At 53.8% G+C, this 17332-nt stretch overlaps 1 protein-coding gene across 17 annotated transcripts in view; it reads right to left on the bottom strand.

Annotated features, from left to right (window-relative positions):
* Positions 1–17332, bottom strand: part of PITPNM2 (phosphatidylinositol transfer protein membrane associated 2) — a 226990-nt gene that overhangs the window by 14503 nt on the left and 195155 nt on the right. For 14 of the 17 annotated variants that reach the window (XR_009209078.1, XR_009209076.1, XR_009209077.1 and 11 more), the window contains 7 exons: positions 15859–16073; positions 14644–14765; positions 11846–12073; positions 7260–7568; positions 6414–6509; positions 3086–3190; positions 2809–2879 (listed from right to left, as the gene is read on the bottom strand). Coding sequence is in view for 13 of the 17 variants with exons in the window: in XM_058425664.1 (XP_058281647.1) it covers positions 2809–2879; positions 3086–3190; positions 6414–6509; positions 7260–7568; positions 11846–12073; positions 14644–14765; positions 15859–16073 (1146 nt within the window). In the remaining 4 variants the exon portion in view is untranslated. Of the gene's footprint in view, positions 1–2333; positions 2510–2808; positions 2880–3085; positions 3191–6413; positions 6510–7259; positions 7569–11845; positions 12074–14643; positions 14766–15858; positions 16074–17332 lie in introns of those variants that run through there. The other 3 variants (XM_058425663.1, XM_058425662.1, XR_009209079.1) reach the window with 2 other exon arrangements.

The raw sequence follows: 17332 nt of genomic DNA, 5'->3' as shown, positions 1-17332 counted from the left end.
TGCCCTGTGTGTGTCTGTCTTGGCCTGAGCAGACAGGGCCACCACCAGCTCAAAGTTACAGAGGTCACCTGAGAATGGCTGGGGTCAGGGCATCCACAGCCTGGGTGGGCGGCAACCCCAGCTACTCTGCCTGCAGCTCCGAGCTCTCCCCCCAGTCATTCTCCCCAGGCCCCCACCCTAAGGCCCTGCCATTCCTGGCCTCTCTCTTAAGACCAGGGTCTCCAAAAGGAGAGGTGTCCTGGTGGGGACGGAGCCCCAGCACCTTAGAGAGGAGGCTGATCAGATTTCAAGAGGTAATGACCCCACCTTCCTGTCAGGCCAGGCCTGCCTGTGAGGTCAAGGTGAGACCCTAGACCTGCACACCTGTGTAAGGGCTGCGAACTGCTCCAGGCTGGGGGACTGGGCTAATATCACATGGCGTGTCGGTGCCAGGCTGGACCGGAACCTGAAGCCTCTGCCACTACTCAGCACTCTCCTGCCAGGCCAGGCTGTGGCCCTGTCCCCAGAGGTCACCCTCCCCTGCCCCAAGCTTCTGGTATGTGACCGGAGGATAGCAGCAGGGCCAGGGCCCGAGAGGGGCCACTGATGAGTACTTGCTGTGTCCATATGATGTCTGGGGTGTGGGGGCAGGGAAGGGAGCTGAAGGGAGAGTCCTGCCTCCAAGAACCCGAGGAGACAGACCAAGCAGCCAAAGCCATCTAGAGGGCCTGTGGTGGGGACAACTGGCCCTGAACTGGCCAGGGGGTAGGGGTAGCACCAGGACCCAGGTGCCAACACAGAGGCGGGGGGGGGGGGGAGGGCAGGGGCTGGATCCAGGACTTAAGAGGCCACGAGGTGGCTGGGCACAGTGGCTCAAACCTGTAATCCCAGCACTTTGGGAGGCTGAGGCAGGCAGATCACTTGAGGCCAGCAGTTTGAAACCAGCCTGGCCAACATAGCAAAACCGTCTCTACCAAAAATACAAAAATTAGCCAGGCAGGGTTGTGCACATCTGTAATCCCAGCTACTCGGGAGGCTGAGGCAGGAAAATCGTTTGTACTCAGGAGGCAGAAGTTGCAGTGGGCCGAGATCGCGCCACTGCACTGCAAACTGGGTGACAGAGTGAGACCCTGTCTCCAAAAAAAAAAAAAAAAAAAAAAAAGTGGGCACCAGGAAGGGCAAGGGAATGGATGGGCTGGGCCAGGAGCCACTGAGCAGCAAGAAGCCTGGTGGGTGCTGCTGAGCTGGAGGAGGAAGGCTGGGCTGCCCTCACCCCAGGAGGAGCCACGGGCTTCTCTCTTCTTCCCAGGGGCCAGGGCAGGACTGACACTTGTCCTCACATGGGGATTAGCCACCACTGGTTGGCCTGGACACAAACACACTCAGCCTAGGGCAGAGGGGGCCACCAGCTGCCCCGAACACAGGGCAGGAGGGAACAACATGAGCCCTGTTGGGCTTTGACAAGGGCTTTTTTCCAGTCCAGTGAGGCGAAGGGCTTATGGAAGAAATGTCTTACGCAGCCTTCAGGACAGGGAGGTGACATCCAGTGGTACTTAGTCACCAGGGGACGGGAAGGGCTTGGCACTGGGGGCTGAGAGAATCCTGCATAGGCCTGTCTGACTGGGCTCAGCCCTGGAGATGATCCAGGGACCCCCAGGGGCCCCTGGAACACAGCCTCCCTACACTCAGCCTGCTTTCTCCAAGGGGACATCCTGCCTCAGCCCGAGACAGGGATTCACCCTGCCCTGGGCTCTAGTGGGGGCTGAGCCCCGTGTAGCTGTAGAGGCACCCCCCTACTAGTGTCTCCGCAAGGCAAGGAGCAGGGGCTCCGGTTTGGGGGTTCTTGCAAGCAAATGGATTTGGCTTTGGATGGTGGTGCTCCAGAATCAGTGCTGGGTTCTGAACACACACCCCAAGGCAGATCCAGAGCCCCAGGCCCCTTCTGCCCCTCCCCTGGGGGGCGTCAGAGCTGTGTGTGCTGCAGGTGGGGAAAGGGATCCATTTGCTTATCTAGACATTACGCAGCAATTGGAAATCAACTCCCCTTATTCCATGACCCTTTTAGAAAGCCCACCTCAGCGTCAGACCGCAAAGCAGAAAACCACAGGAGGGGAGGCTGTGTGGATGTCCCTCCTCCTCCCCCAGACTCCCCGGGGGCCCAAGTTCCCCACAGAAGTGGTGCTGCCTCCACCTTAGGTAGCTTGAGGCCAGAGCAGTGCGGTGACCGCAGGTGATGGTGGGACAGCCCAGCTCAGCCCTGGCTCCTGTCCCAGTGCAAACAGCTCTGACGGCCCGCAGGTGGAGGAGGATGGGGCGTGAACTCCCACAGAGAACCCCCGAAGCGGACACAGGCGCTCTACCAAGACAGCTTTATTGGACACACTGAGCTCCGCCTGCCTCCCGCAGGGCCATCTTGTCGGCCACGGCCACATCACTTCTGCCTAGACGACTGTCGCTTCCTCCCTTTTCGTCTTTTTATCTTCAGGGACAGCAGACAGGCTGGGCACAAGGTGAAGATCTTATTTTTGATCTGGAATTTACAAGTTTCTCATTTTACTTTCCCATGGGTGGAGCTTGGATAAGGCTTTCTCAGGGGTTGTCTGTAGTCCCTGGTTCTTGGGGACCTCAGAGACAGAGGGCGACAGGCGCCTTCCTAGCAGGGCAGCAAAAAAGGAGGCCCAGGCCTCTCCCCGGACGGTACCCAGGCAGGCGTGGAGGTGAGGCTGCCAGGCCCAGAGTTCCACCTCTGTAACCCCTCAGACTATTCCTCTGCACCCTGCCCCTCCCTTGGTGGCTGTGCCCCTGTCCCTCTGACACTCGGGCACCCACCTCTATGATGTTCAGCTGCTCCACGCTGGAGGCCACCCTGAACTCAGGGGCACTCTGGCGGTACAGACCATCTGCAACAACACAGAAGCCGTGCTGTGAGCTGAGGGGCAGCCTAACCTGGCCGACTGGACGGAGGCTGCAACTGTGACGAGGGGAGCTTGGGGGTCCCCAACCCCCATGTATGCCCAGCACTGTGCAGGAGCTGGATCAGAAAGGAGGGGGCTGAAGCCCTGCAGCCGTCCTCCCCAGGCTCTGCAGCACCCCCAGACCTGCTGACCTTGTGTGTCTTCCGGCTCTGGGCTCTCGATCTTGTCCATGAGGTCATTGGAGCTCCACTTGGTGATGTCCTTGGGGAACATTTCCTCTGTGTCGGACAGGTCCTCTGAAGAGGAGGGAGGGAAACTCAGGTGGGACTGGGAACAGTGGGGAGGCCTGGCTTCCCGAGGTGGGGACACCCCTGAGTACCCCTGTGTTTGGCTCTGCTCTGACCCTTCCTCAACAGGATGGTCACACAGCCCCACACCTTGGGCTTCTTCCTGACCATTACAAAAAATAGTGGTAACATTCATATAAGAAAAGTCACCATTTATAAAGTGGTATTTAGTATATTCACAATGCCGTGCAACCATCACCACTATCTAATTCCAGAACATCTCACCTCCCTAAATGGGAGCCCCATGCCCGGGAGCAGTGAGTCCTCAGTCTTGCCTTCCTTGGCCCCTGGCCACCACCAACCAATTTTCTGTCTCTACGGATTTGTCTATTATGGACATTTCCTATAAATGGAACCATACACTATGTGGTCCTGTATCTGGCTTCTTGCACTCAGCATAGGGTTTCTGGGGTTCCTCTATGTTGTAGTGTGTGTCAGATGCTTCATTCCTTTTTATGGCTGAACCACAGTCCATTGCATGGACACACCCCTTTTGTTTATCCACTCATCAGCTGATGTTCCTGACCATTTTTTTAAAAATGCTATATTGGCCAGACGTGGTGGCTCATGCCTGTAATCCCAGCACTCTGGGAGGCTGAGGCGGGTGGACTGCTTGAGGTCAGGAGTTCAAGACCAGCCTGACCAACATGGTGAAACTCCGTCTCTACTAAAAATACAAAAATTAGCCGGGCGTGGTGGTGCACGCCTGTAGTCCCAGCTACTCAGAAGGCTGAGGCAGGAGAATTACTTGAACCTGGGTGGCGGAGGTTGCAGTGAGCTGAGATGGCGCCGTTGCACTCCAGACTGGGCAACAGAGCAAAACTCTTGTCTCAAAAAAAAAAAAAAAAAGCTACATTTAGGCCGGGGGTGGTGGTTCACATCTGTAATCTCAACACTTTGGAAGGCTGAGTCAGGTGGATCACCTGAGGTCAGGAATTCAAGACCGGCCTGGCCAACATGGCAAAACCCCATCTCTACTAAAAATACAAAAATTAGGCAGGCATGGTGCCTGTAGTCCCAGCTACTCAGGAGGCTGAGGCATGAGAATCACTTGAATCTGGGAGGCAGAGATTGCAGTGAGCTGAGATTGCACCACTGCACTTCAGCCTGGGCAACAGAGTGAGACTCCGTCTCAAAAACAAATAAATAATAAATAAAAATAAAAAATGCTACATTTACTTTATTCCTCTTCGCCATTTTTAATTTCTTATATATATATATTTTTTTGAGATAGGGTCTTGCTTTGATGCCCAGGCTGTCATAGCTTACTGCAGCCTTGACCTCCTGGGCTCAAGTGATCCTCCCATCTCAGCCTCCTGAGTAGCTGGAACTACAGGCATGCGCCACGACACTTGGCTAATTTTTTTATTTTTATTTTTGTAGAGACGAGTTCTCCCTATGTTACCCTAGCTGGTCTTGAACTCCTGGGCTTAAGCAATCCCAAAGTGTTGGGATAACAGGCGTAAGGCACTGTACCCAGTTCCTGTTTTGTTAAATTGACAAATAATCATAATTGTACATATTCATGGGGTACACAGTGATGTTTCAATACACCAGTGTATGGTGATCAGATTAGGATAATTAGCATATCCATCATGTCAAATATTTATCATTTCTTTGTGTTGGGAATGTTCAATTTCCACCTTCCAGTGATTTGAAACTATATATTACTGTGGTTTAAAAAAATTTTTTTATTTTTGGTATTGACAGGGTTTCGCCATGTTGCCCAGGCTGGTCTCAAACTCCTAGGCTCAAGCGATCCACCTGCCTCAGCCTCCCAAAGTGCTGGGATTACAGGTGTGAGCCACTGCGCCTGGCCCAATACATTACTGTTAACTCTAGTCATCCTGCAGTGTCATAGAACTAGAACTCATTCCTCCTATCTAGATATAATTTCATATCCTCTAACAGGTCTCTCCCTGTCCCTCCACAAAAGCACAGCTTCGTAAGAAGTGCTGCTATGAACACTGCCTCCAAGACGCCTGCTTCTGCTCCTCTGAGAACTTCTGCCCAGGTCCACCAGGCTCGTGGCTACTGTCTGGCTCTGGCACTCGCCGGCCCTCCTCCAGTCCTGGATGGGCTCCTGGGCCCATTTCCCCAGGACACTGCTGCCCTGGCACTTCCTGCTTTGCTGTCTCTTTTACAGCTTTTTCTATGTTAAATATGTATTTTCCTTTCATCAGGGTCAGAGAGCCACCTGGGAGGGGTGGGACGCCAAGAGGCCCCTCCTCCATCCTGGGCAAGGCCCCTGGTGCAGAGGCCAGCTCGGGAGTTCCCAGCCACCATTCCAGGTCCTCCAGTCCCAGGGCCAAACCAGGCACCTTTCTTCTGCCTGGACACTGACTCCCCAGGTTCCTTCCCTTGAGGGCAGCTGGCCAGTTAACCAAAATGCCACCTTATGTGGTTCCTGTGCCCCTCCAAGCCACAGTGGTGACATGAGATCTGGTGCTGCCTGTGTCTGCTGAGTGCCTATGGGCTCGCCCCCGTCCCTTTCTGAGTCTCTGACCTGCTGTGTGAACTTTGGGCTGGCTCAGCCACCGGCTTGCAGAGGGACCCAAGCCCCCAACTCCTACACCTGCTGGCCCCTCCAGCTTCCTGGAGAGGAATGGCTGGGGCACCAAGCAGGTGAGCGCTGTATGCATGCCTCTTCCTGGCACAGGTGGTGCATCTGCTGTATGGTCATGCGCTTACTTTGGGACTAGTGGGAAAATGGGCACTTCACTTTTTCTGCTTATTGCATTTTCTAAAGTGCCTACATTAGATGTGGTATTAATTTAATCAAGAAAAAATAAGGTAAATACAAAAAATTAGAAAATTAAAAGAAGTTACGCTTCCATGGAAATAAATTCACATACGGAATAAAGCCGTAGTCTGATGGCATATCCTTATTTGGGGTTTCAAGAGCGCAGGCCCCATCTGCCAGGCCCACAGCACATCCTGATATCAGGTCCTGAGACCCCAGACTCAAAGGAACAAGATGACTTCATCTCATCCTCTATGCAATGCCCCAAACACCAGGCTGTCCACCTGGGACAGCACAGCTGTAGGGACCAGATATAGAATAGTAACAGGCAACACCCGCATCAGTCCACACCCACACCCTAAGCCCTTTCAGACCCCTCCCCACCTCGCCCAGGAAGGCCCCAAGGACTGCAGGGCGCTGCCTGCCTACCGTGTGCATCGAAGAACTCGTCATCTGAGCTCTCATCTGAGTCCCTGGCAATACTCTGCATCCTCCACTCCGAGATGCTGTGGCGGGAAGGACTCGCTGGAAGGCAAAACCTCAGAATGACCGTCAACTGGAGAGGAAGGGCCCAGAGGCTGCCCCGAGCCGGCAGGAGGCAGGGAGGGCCACCCACAGGCCTGACAGGCATCACAGAGGCTGCCACAGGAGCCAGGAAGGTTCAGAAGAGAATGAAGTGGGTAAATGAGTGGGGAGCGGCCTAGGCTCACCTCCTGTCCGCCGGGCACAAGGCAGTCATGTCCCGGGGAGCATGGGTGGGGAAGAGCATGACAGACATAAGCCCAGGACGTGGGGTCAGACAGGCCTGGGTCCACTCCTGGGCCTCTGACCTGAGTCTGACCAAGAGCAAACTCCTGAAATTTGGCCACAGCAGGGCCCAGGCAGGAGATGAGTGAGCCAGGTTTGCCTGCTGGAGAAGCTGACTCCACTCGGGATGCCTGGGTTGATCCTTTATCTCAGGGTCTGAAGTCTCCAAGGTCCCCATCAGGAGGGGTGGCCCCTCCACAGCGCTGCAGGAGCCCAGCTACCTCCACTGGCTCCTATGGGTAGCACTGTCTTCCCTGGGCATGGAGGGTAAGTGTCGGGGAGCCTGCTGGGGCAGGGCCCAGGCTTCCCCGTGTGGGAGGACTAGCCCAGGGCTCTGACTCCCTCTGGGCTTGGTGCCTCAATGTCCATGGGAAAGAACTCTGAGGAGGTGCAGTGATCCAGCAGTGTGTGGGGCTGCCTCGTGGGGAGGGACCTTGAGTGTGGGTGGCAGGTGGCGCAGGGGCTCACCTCCCCGCTTGGACGACCGAGACGACTTGGAGGATGTGGACCACTGTTTCTTGAGGCCGCGCCCCACTAGGGGCTCCCCGTTGCTGCTGCTGGGCTCCAGGGGCTCCCCAGAGGCCTGGTCCGAGGCGGCTTCGTGCTTGACGAGCTCGGTGGCCTCCTCACCATCCTCATTGAACTGGGCCATCTTTCGGGAAAGCATGAGCTGCGCCTCCTTCTCCAGCTCCCGGATGTTCTCCATGCTCAGCCCATACCACTCGTCCTGCCAGCACCAGGCCTGCCGGTGAGCCCGCACCATCACTCTCCGTAGTCCTGTGCCCCACGGGGATCAGAGAGGGAGAGAGACGAGGGGAGGGAGGTCAGCGCAGGAGCCTGCACGGAGGTGTGGGGCCCAGGCAGGGGCTTTGGGAAGCTGCACCCATGTTGCAGGTCAAACTAAAGTCACTGCCTGTCTGTGCCTCAGTTTCCCCATTTGTAAAATAAGGGGACTGGCTCACAGACAGTCTCACAAGCTCATAGTGGTTCTATAATTAGAGTGGAGGGGCCTCCCAAGGCAATGTGTCCAGTCAGAAGCCACAGTTGGAAGGGCGCAGTGGCTCATGCCTGTAATCCCAACACTTTGGGAGGATTAGGTGGGAGGACAGCTTGAGTCCAAGGGTTTGAGATCAGCCTGGGCAACGAAACAAGACCCTGTCTCTATAAAAAAAATTTTTAAAAAAATTAGCCGGGTGTGCTGGTGTGTGCTTGTAGTCCCAGCTACTCTAGAGGCCGAGGTGGGAGGATCACTTGAGCCCAGGGGTTTAAGCCTGCAGTGAGTTATGATTGTGCCACTGCACTCCAGCTGGGTAACAGAGTGGGACCCTGTCTCTAAATAGATAAATAAATAAGAAGCCACAGTTAATTTTCTGGGAGATTCCTGCCACAGGGGAGGTAGAATAGGACTTCCTGAGAGTCTCCTGTCTCAGTGTCTGGTATATTTTTCCTGTTAAATTTCCCATGGAAAATCAAGTTCAAGTTCACACTGGGTTGGTTCTCCTTTTCTTTTGTTTTTTTGTTTGTTTGTTTAAATGCTTTTAGTAGAATATATTATGCACGTGAGATATATAAGAATATATTACACATATAAATTAAGATGTAGAATAAAGTAAAGAATATGTACCTTTTAAAGTATAAAAAACAATTAAAGGGCCAGGCATGGTAGCTCACACCTGTAATCCCAGCACTCTGGGAGGCTGAGGTGAGAGGATGGCTTGAGGCCAGGAGCTTCAGACCAGCCTGGGCAACACAGGGAGATCCCCCATCTCTACCAAAAAAGACAAAAAAAAAAATTAGCCAGGCGTGGTGGTGTGTGTCTGTGGTCCCAGCTACTTGGGAGGTGGAGGTGGGGGGATCACTTGAGCCCAAGAGTTTAAAGTTGCAGTGAGCCATGATCATGCCACTGCACTCCAGCCTGGGTGACCCTGTCTCAAAATAGTAATAATAATCATAATAGAATTATAAAGACTAAAAGCAGACTGGGGGTTGCCTTGGGCCAGGGAGGGATGGGGATGACAGTGAAATGGGAACAAAGGACCTTCTGGGGTGATGAATGCTCTGAAGTTGTGCCCAGCTGTGAATATACTAAAACTTACCAAACTGTTATCTTACAATGAGTGAATCATATGGTATCTAAAATTATGCCTCAATAAAGCTGTTTAAAAAACATTAAAAAGCAATGAGACATCCACATCCACAGCCCCGGCGAAGAAACACACCATCACCAGCGACAGGGAGCCCTTCACTCGCCCGGCCCCTGACAGTTGGCCCTGAATTTTGCTTGTCATGCGCTTTGCCTTCTGGTCTCAGCACACAGATGTGTTTTCCTGCACACTGTATCAGGCTGGTGTGGCTGTTGCTGAATTTCACATCTACGTGTCACGCTGTATTTTTCTGCCACTTGCTTCTCTGGGTGAGTTTTGTCCATGGATGCGTGCGTGGGGGCTTTGGCTCATCAAGCTGGGACTGTGTGGCATCCGTGTGCGTGTGAAATGCCACATTTCATTGATTCCTTTTCCTGCCAATGGGCCTTTGGCTAATTTGCATTGTTTCTCCATTTTGCTTTCACAAACCTGGTGCTCTGAACATTCCAGAACAGGCATGGGGATTTCTTCAGGGGACAAACCCGGGAGAAGCAATCTCAGGGCATGTACCCCCGCCTCCCCTAGAGCATGCTGAGTGGCTTTGCAAGCAGTTGGGCCACGCCAGGCTCCCAGGCTGGTCTCCTGTGTACCCTCTTTTCCTGCCTCCTCACTTCCCACCTCTGGCTTTGCTGAGCCTTCCTTTCTAAATCCCATCCACTCTTAAAGACCTCTCTGTGGGATGGAGTCCTGTGTCCCCTGCCCAAGCCCCAGGGCTGGCCTCAGGTGTGGCACACTAAAGAGCCTTGGTGTCCTTTTCTGGGACTGTCTCCTGGCCTCACAGGGCTGCCAGGAAGGGCTGCATCCCTTGCTCTACCCTATATAGGGAAATGCCTCCTCCTGGGGTGACCAGAAGGGCTGGGACATGCACTACATCTGGGGCCAGGCAGTAATAAGGACAGCTGAGAGCTGTCCCAACCCCCAGGAGTTGCCTCCTCAAGGTCCCCAGAAGCCCAGCGCAGCTCACATGAGTTCACGAGATCATCCCCGTGATATTATAGGACTAGTACTCACAGTTGTCATCAAGTCCCACCTATGTGCCACACCCCATCTTCGGTTCTGAACCCACGATCTCGGCCCACAACAGTCCGATAGGACTGGTGTCATTACACCCATTTTACAGAAGAGAAAAGCAAAGCTCAGTGAGGCTGAGAGACCACAGAGCCACTACGCGTGAGTCAGGCCTGGACTCTAAAGTTGTCCTCTTTCTTCCCACCAGCCACTAGTTCCTGCTTTCTGAGGGGAGAACTGACTTTCAGGGAGCTGGGGAGTCTCTGCAGCTTGGCCAGGATCTCAGCTGCTGGGTAGGGCTGGGGAGGGCCAAGGGGACCCACAGAGACAGAGTGCCAGGAGCTGCAGCCTTAGTAGGTCTGCTGGGTGTCCTGTGCAGGGCTGAACCTAGAGAAGCCTTGAGGAGAGGGTGGGATGAGTCACCAGCGCTGATGTGTTCAAGTTCCTGGAGGTCAAGAAGGGCGGTAGGGGACGCCCTGCCCAGGATCGGGGAGCCCCTCCCAGTCCTGCCCACATGCTCCTCCACTCCTCATATTCCCTGGGAAGTGAGAACCACCATTCCCATTTTGGGACTTCAGCACTGGGGTTGCCGGTTCCAGTCTGTGAGCCCTGGGTAATGGAGAGAGGCAGGTTTGGGCCAATCTAAGCTCCCATGGGGTTAGAGAGATGGATTGCGGGAATGCATCCCTTTCAATGGATGGAACAGCTTCCTTCTCTTCCTGCCACCTCTCCCAGCTGCTGATTGACACCACAGCAGCCCTTCTGGAAAAAGAATGGTGGACAATGTGTCTGAGGGTTCTGCCCTGGGGATGGAGGTGGTGACACCATCACACCCGTCGAGGCCGTGTCCACGTCTCCGCTTCTCCAAGTGGAAGACCGCGTCCTCGGACCCCAACCCTTTCGGGTATACACCCACCCTTCCCTTGGGATCGCAGCCCCAACACTGAACGTGGCTGTCTAGTGAGACACCTCCCTTACTGATGCTAAGAACAGGAGGATGTTAATTCAGGACAAGGGTGGCTGGGATGGGAGGCAGATCTGGTTCAGCCCCAGTATTGGGTCTCTGCTTCCTCCTGCATAAGTGGAGTGACAATGCCTACCCTCATGGGTTATCATAAGCCTACGTGACAAGTGTGATGTGTACTGTCAACAGTGCGGCTCTGTTCAATCTTAAATTAAGTCACCCTTGCTCATGGCATCACAAGGTGTCTGGCTGGGGTGCCTTTTGGGTCATGGGCCTCAGGGACTGGAACCAGCTCTTGGAATGACATCATGCTATGACCTTGGCAGAGGGGGGTTTAGGGCTCTAGGTGAGGAAATGGCACTCACTGCACCAGGACCCCCAGGCCATCTGCTGTCTACCTGTTCCATGGGCACCTACTCACCTACTCTGGCTAGGCTGGTGTGGGTGTGAAGGCCACTGTGATGTCTGAGACACCCTGCTCCTGGGAGCTTCCAGCCCAATGAGGGAGGCTGAGCCGTGGCCCTGAGTTCTGGGCCTCCTCGAGTAGAGGAAACAAAGGCCTGGGAGCCCAGAGGCCCACGTGAGCAGCAGGGAAGCTGTCCCCAGGGGCTACTCAGACCTGTGGAGTGTGGGCTACACTTTATCAAATGAGAACCAGGTCAGGAATGTCTGGGGGCAGGGCCTAGGGCTTCTTCATCCAACAACACACACTGCTTGTCTCTGCAGGTGCTCAGTAAGTATTCATGGGTGTTCAAGATAACCCATGGTTGGGGGGTAGTGGGGAAGCTGGACATGGGCTTTGGTGTCACCTTCCCAGAACAAAACAGAAACACAGACTCCCAGGCAGACATGCAAAGAGAGGAGGCAGACAGGCAGGTGACAGGAGACAGAGGGGTTGGGTAGCCCAGCCACTGCCCACCCGGCATGGGTGTGCTCACCGGTGTCATGGATGAACCTCTCGATCTTGGACTGCATGCCCCAGTAGCGGAACTCCACCTTGCAGAGCTTGTATGCGCACATGATGGGGAAGACCTGCTTCTTGTACTCCTCGATCCAGTTGTCAGACAGGGGCCCCCGTTGGGTCTTGGTTGACTGGAACAGCTTGGGGTCCTCTTCTGTCTTATACTCGTTGTGGGGCACAGGGTCTTTGACAATGTCGATGAAGTCTGTGGGGAAACCCTTAGAGTGGCCACTTCTGCCCTGACCTCAACCCCCACCCACATCTCTCCACGTTCCTCCACCCCCAAATCCTCCCAGGACTCTGGGCCTTACCCTGCCAGAGGGACTCTGGGAGTGAAGATCATGTTCTGGGCAGCTCTGACCTCAAAATCCCTGACAGTGGGGCCTGCAATTTCCTTGGTGCATTCATTCATTCAGACAGGGGTCTTGCTATGTTGCCCAGGCTCAAGCACTCCTACCACCTCAGCCTCTCAAAGTGCTGAGATTACAGGTATGAGCCAATGCGCCTGGCCCTTTGTTGCCTTTTCAAGTCACTTCAGCAAAACCCATGTTCTGAGTGCACTCTACCTCTTGGCAAAGCAGATAAATAAGGCAATCAGGAAACACTGGGGAGATGACTTTCCATGAAGAATATGGAGTGTGAGGAACAGAAGAGAAGGCTAGGAAAAGCTTCCCACAAAGATGGTGTTTCAGCCAGAGGGGTGGAATCGAGAGGTCAAGAATGTCCCAGCAGCACTGGCCCTTGAGCAAAAGGTAGGGGGTTCTGGGGAAGGAACCACCAGGATGTCTGCGTGGGGAGAAGGATGGCAGCAGTCACAGAAAAATGGGGATGCCCTGGACATGCCGGCCATTTCCCTCCAAGCTAGGAGCCTGGACAGTGCCCTGAGAGCCAAGTGGACCCAGGTATAGGTCTGAGGCTGAGAGGGATGCAGGCAGGCTGGCCTGCTGGAAAAGCCTTCCTGGACAGACACCGGAAGAGACGTCTGAAGAGGCCTACAGGGGGTGTCTGGCCAAGCTTGCTCCAGGCTGGGCCTGAGAGCAGGGGCAGATGTCACAGAGGTAGGAGTGCAGAAAACAGGGTTAGGGGCTGATAGGACCTGGTGAGGGTGACAAGACGAGGGGTGATGGCTCTGGGCAGGACGTAGGCCAGGCCACTTATGATCACAGGCTTCCCCTCCACAGGGGCATCTCAGAGCCCTCCTGTGGCCTCCTCCCATGGTGGAGGCAGAGCCCTCCTGTGTGCTCACTCCCAAGGCACATGTGTGTTGGACAGGACTGGGGCACTCACTGGGTGAGAAAGAGCCCCAGTAAAGGGTTTGTGGCTCACAGAACCCTTTTTTACGGTTGGTTCTGCTCTAGCCAGGCCCTTGGCTGCCTCATTTTCTCCAATGTGTGGGCCCCTCTGTATCCAGGCTGCAGACTGCAGACACAGACATCAGCTCCACCGAAACCAGCAGGGTCAGGAGCAAGTCTGAGGACCACAGAATGCCAGGAGGGATGAGCACTCTTCCCGGAGCAGACCACATGCCCTGCCCATGTGAGCTGGCAAAGATCCCGCACGGGAAATGTCACAGAGACTTAGGATCCATGGCAGCTGGCCTTGGAGGGAGCCTGCAGAGCTCTGGCAGCGTCAGGGCTGCCTGCTATGGGAAGAGCTATGTACACCCCAACCCCAATTCCTACGCTGAAGTACTGAACCCAGTGCCTCAGAATGTGATCTTATCTGGAGATAAGGTTTTCAAAGAGGTAATGAAGTTAAAAGTAAGGCCATTAAGGTGGGTCCTAATCCAGTATGACTGGTGTTCTTATAAGAAGAGGAAACAGAGGCAGACAGACACAAAGGGGAGTGACCATGTGATGAACGAGGCAGAGATTGGAGGGATGCTTCTACAAGTCAAGGAGCACCAAGGACTGCCGGCAAGCACAGACACTGAAGGGGCCTGAACAGAGCCTTCACCACGGGGAAGAACCCACCACGCTGTGATCTCAGACTTCTGGCCTCCAGAGCCCCGAGAGAATAACTGCATGTTGTGCAAGCCACTCATGCTATGATGCTTTGTTACGCAGACCCAGGAAATCCCAGCAGAGGTGGGGGGGTTGGGCCTGGAGCAGCTCCTGGGGCATGGACACCCACCCCCAACCCGGCATGCCCTGCCTGAGATGCCTCCACGGTGACTTAGACCTTGTACCCAGAGGCTGCAGGAGGGTGGCTGCTGAGCTGCACTGGCCCACATATGTGTTTTGTTTGACTGGCATACATTTATTTACAAAGATTTTTAATTGGTTGCTAACATTTAGTATTGGGAGATTTCTCATGAACATCCTTATCGCTGGCTTCTCTGAAAATGAAGATTTAACAAATGGGGCCCATCCCTTGCATGTCACTGTCATCTGGAGGTAGTGGGTAGGGCACCCACCATCAAGAGGACATAGACCCCATCATGTGCCGGGAGCACTTGTGCATGGCTGTCAGCTAGAGATGGATGCCCAAGCACATATGTACTTCTGGGGAGTAGGGATCCCTCATAGGGATGGAGGGAAGCGGCTCTGGGTGGAAAAGGCACTTGGACTTGGTGTATATATCAGCAGAATGGGGATGAGGAGGCCTGTCCTGCCTCCCCAATGGGCCCCACGCTTGCTCCAACTCTGACCTGCCTTCCCAGGACAGGGCCAGGTCTGGAGTGTACCAGGTGTGGGGAAAAGGGGCAGGACAAGAGGGGCCTGTGGGTAGGAAGCCCAGAGTACAGCCCTGTGGGGCTCTGCCCTTCCTGGTTACCGATTGTCAGCTGGTTCTTTTCCACAGGAGAGAGGTTGAACACGTCGGGGTTTTCTCCAGCATCAGTTTTATAAAAGGTTTCAATGTCGATGGAGAATTTCTCCACGAAAGGGCAGGTGAACCTGTGTGGGAAGGAAAGTACCCATCAGGACCTGTCCTTGGAGAGGCCCAGTGTGGCTGGCCAGGGCCTGTTGACCCACTGGGTAGGAGTGGAGCTGGTGAGCGGGCATAGAAGGAGGGTGGAGGGTAGCCGAGACTTGCCTGCCCTGTCCACCTCTTGGATCGCCACTTTGTCCCAAGAACAGCCAGGATGGGGGCAGGGAAGGATTCAGGGGGAGCGGAAGACAGTGTATCCTCAGTGGCTTCTAGAAGCCCCATGTCCAATGTCCACAGCATGACAGGAACACAGGCACAGCTATGGCAGCATACTGCCAAGCAGGAGGAAGCTGGGGTGCTCCATGGGGCATGCCACCTCTAGTTCCCAAGAAGCCAGCTCTGATAATGGGGGAATAGCCTCTCTCTAGGCTCAGATGAGCTTAGAGGGGAAAGTACTACAGGGAAGAGGAACAAGCTCCGTGGATCCCTCAGCAAGCTCCGGGTGCCCACCAGTGTGGGGAAGGGAGCCCCAGGAGATTTGTGGGGACCCCAACTGCTCAGCAGTAGGCAGCTGGTGGGACCAGCCCCCATCTATTCAACTCAGCAGTGATGAGCTACACACTGCAGGGCACGGAGTGAAGAACCTTCTGCCAGGGGATCCCAAGGACAGTCCTGCTCAGCATGGGATGTGGGACAACACTGTCACAGCAGCTGAAGGTCTCAGAGTTGGAAGGGACCTCTGGGTCATCTGTTCTACCCTCAGTTTCTTTCCAGCAGGCTGTCTCAGCCTTCTTAGGGAGCCTGAAGTGGGTTTATATTCCCTGCATCTTCTAGGATGGCAAAGGAGTCTCCAACAGCCCTCGCTTGACTCACGCCTTCATGGCCTCCACATGTGGGCAGTCAGGAGGCATCTAGGGGTGTATCCTTCCCTCTCTTGCCTGTGCCTGCCCTGGGTGACCTTCGGGGCACCTGTATGGAACAAAGCCTGGGTTCCCTGGGGTTATGGGTTGTTGAACCTGCTTGAAGGCTGATCCCATCCCCTGGATCTATGCCACAAGATTGCTTCCCGCCAGATGGCATGTGGAGGTGGGAGGCACACGGAGGCCAAAGCAGGCGCACCTGGTTCGGGTGTAGGGGTAGGCATTCCAAGACTCCTCCACCACCCGCAGGGCTGCCTTGGGCAGGATGGAGCGGAACCAGCTGGGAATGTGCATGCCCACATGATACACCTTGTGTGTGTACTGCCCAGAGCCGCCTGGGCCATCTGTGTACGGCCGGTTCTCCAGGATCTCCACGCCGCTGCCTTCGCCATATGTCTCGTTACGGCTCTTCTTCTGTGGGGACAAAAGCACCTGCAATGTGTGTGGGGCCAGAGCACTCTTCAGGAGGGAAGGGGCACAGGAGACTGGGCCCAGGGGTGTGGAAAGGGAGGAGGGGCTTTGGTCAACGAGGCTGGCTCCTCCTGTGTCACTTCCAGACCCCCAAATCTATATGCCAGGGCTTGTGCAAGAGGCTGAAGGGGCCACAGACTCCCTCTCCCAGACCTAGTGCTGCACACACAAGTCCTATATTCTGACTCCCACCTGTCCCAGGACTAAAAGCATTCCCAAGATCAGGAACAAGACAAGGATGCCCACTTACTTGCTTCTCCTCAATGTTGTGCTATAAGTTCCAACTAGAGCAATTAGATAAGAAAAAGAAATAATATGAGGCAACTGGGCACATTGGCTCACGCCTATAATCTCAGCACTTTGGGAGGCAGAGGTGGGCAGATCACTTGAGGTCAGGAGTTTGAGACCAGCCTGGGCAACATGGTGAAACCTTGTGTCTACTAAAAATAGAAAAATTAGCCAGGCATGTGGCACATGCCTGTAGCTCCAGCTACTCAAAGGCTGAGACAGAAGAATTGCTTGAACCCGGGAGGCAGAGGTTGCAGTGAGCTGAGATCATGCCTCTGCACTCCAGTCTTAGTGACAAAGTGAGACTCTGTCTCAAAAAACAAACAAACAAAACAAAACAAAACAAACAAAAAGAATAAGAGGCATCCAAATTGGAAATATAGAAGTAAAACTATTTCGATTTCCTGATGCCATAATCTTATATATGGAAAATGCTAAACAATCTCCACCAAAGCCTGTTAGACCTAATAAATAAATTCAACAAATTTGCAGAATACAAAATGACACATAGAAATGAACAATATCAAAGAAAATTAAGAAACAATTCCATTTATAATAGCCTCCGAAAGAATAAATACCTAGGAATATATTTAACCAAAGAGGTGAAAGACCTGTGCACTTAAAACTACAAAACGTTGCTGAAAGAAATTAAAGTCCTAAATAAATGGAAAGACATCCCATGTTGATGGATTGGAAGATTTAATATTGTTAAGATGGTGACACTGCCCCAAACAACCTACAGATATAATGCGATCTTTATCAAAATCCCAGCAGCCTTATTTGTAGAAATGGAATAGCTGATCCTAAAATTCATATGGAATTACAGGAGACCCCGAAGAGCCAAAACAATCTTGAAAACAAAACAAAACCAAGTTGGAGGACTCACACTTCCCTATATCAAACCTTACTACAAA

The sequence above is a fragment of the Hylobates moloch genome, unplaced genomic scaffold, assembly GCF_009828535.3.
Source record: "Hylobates moloch isolate HMO894 unplaced genomic scaffold, HMol_V3 SCAFFOLD_12, whole genome shotgun sequence".
In the NCBI taxonomy this organism is placed as follows: Eukaryota; Metazoa; Chordata; class Mammalia; order Primates; family Hylobatidae; genus Hylobates; species Hylobates moloch.
The sequence above is the reverse complement of the archived record's forward strand: the minus strand, read 5'-3'. Positions and strand labels throughout refer to the sequence as shown.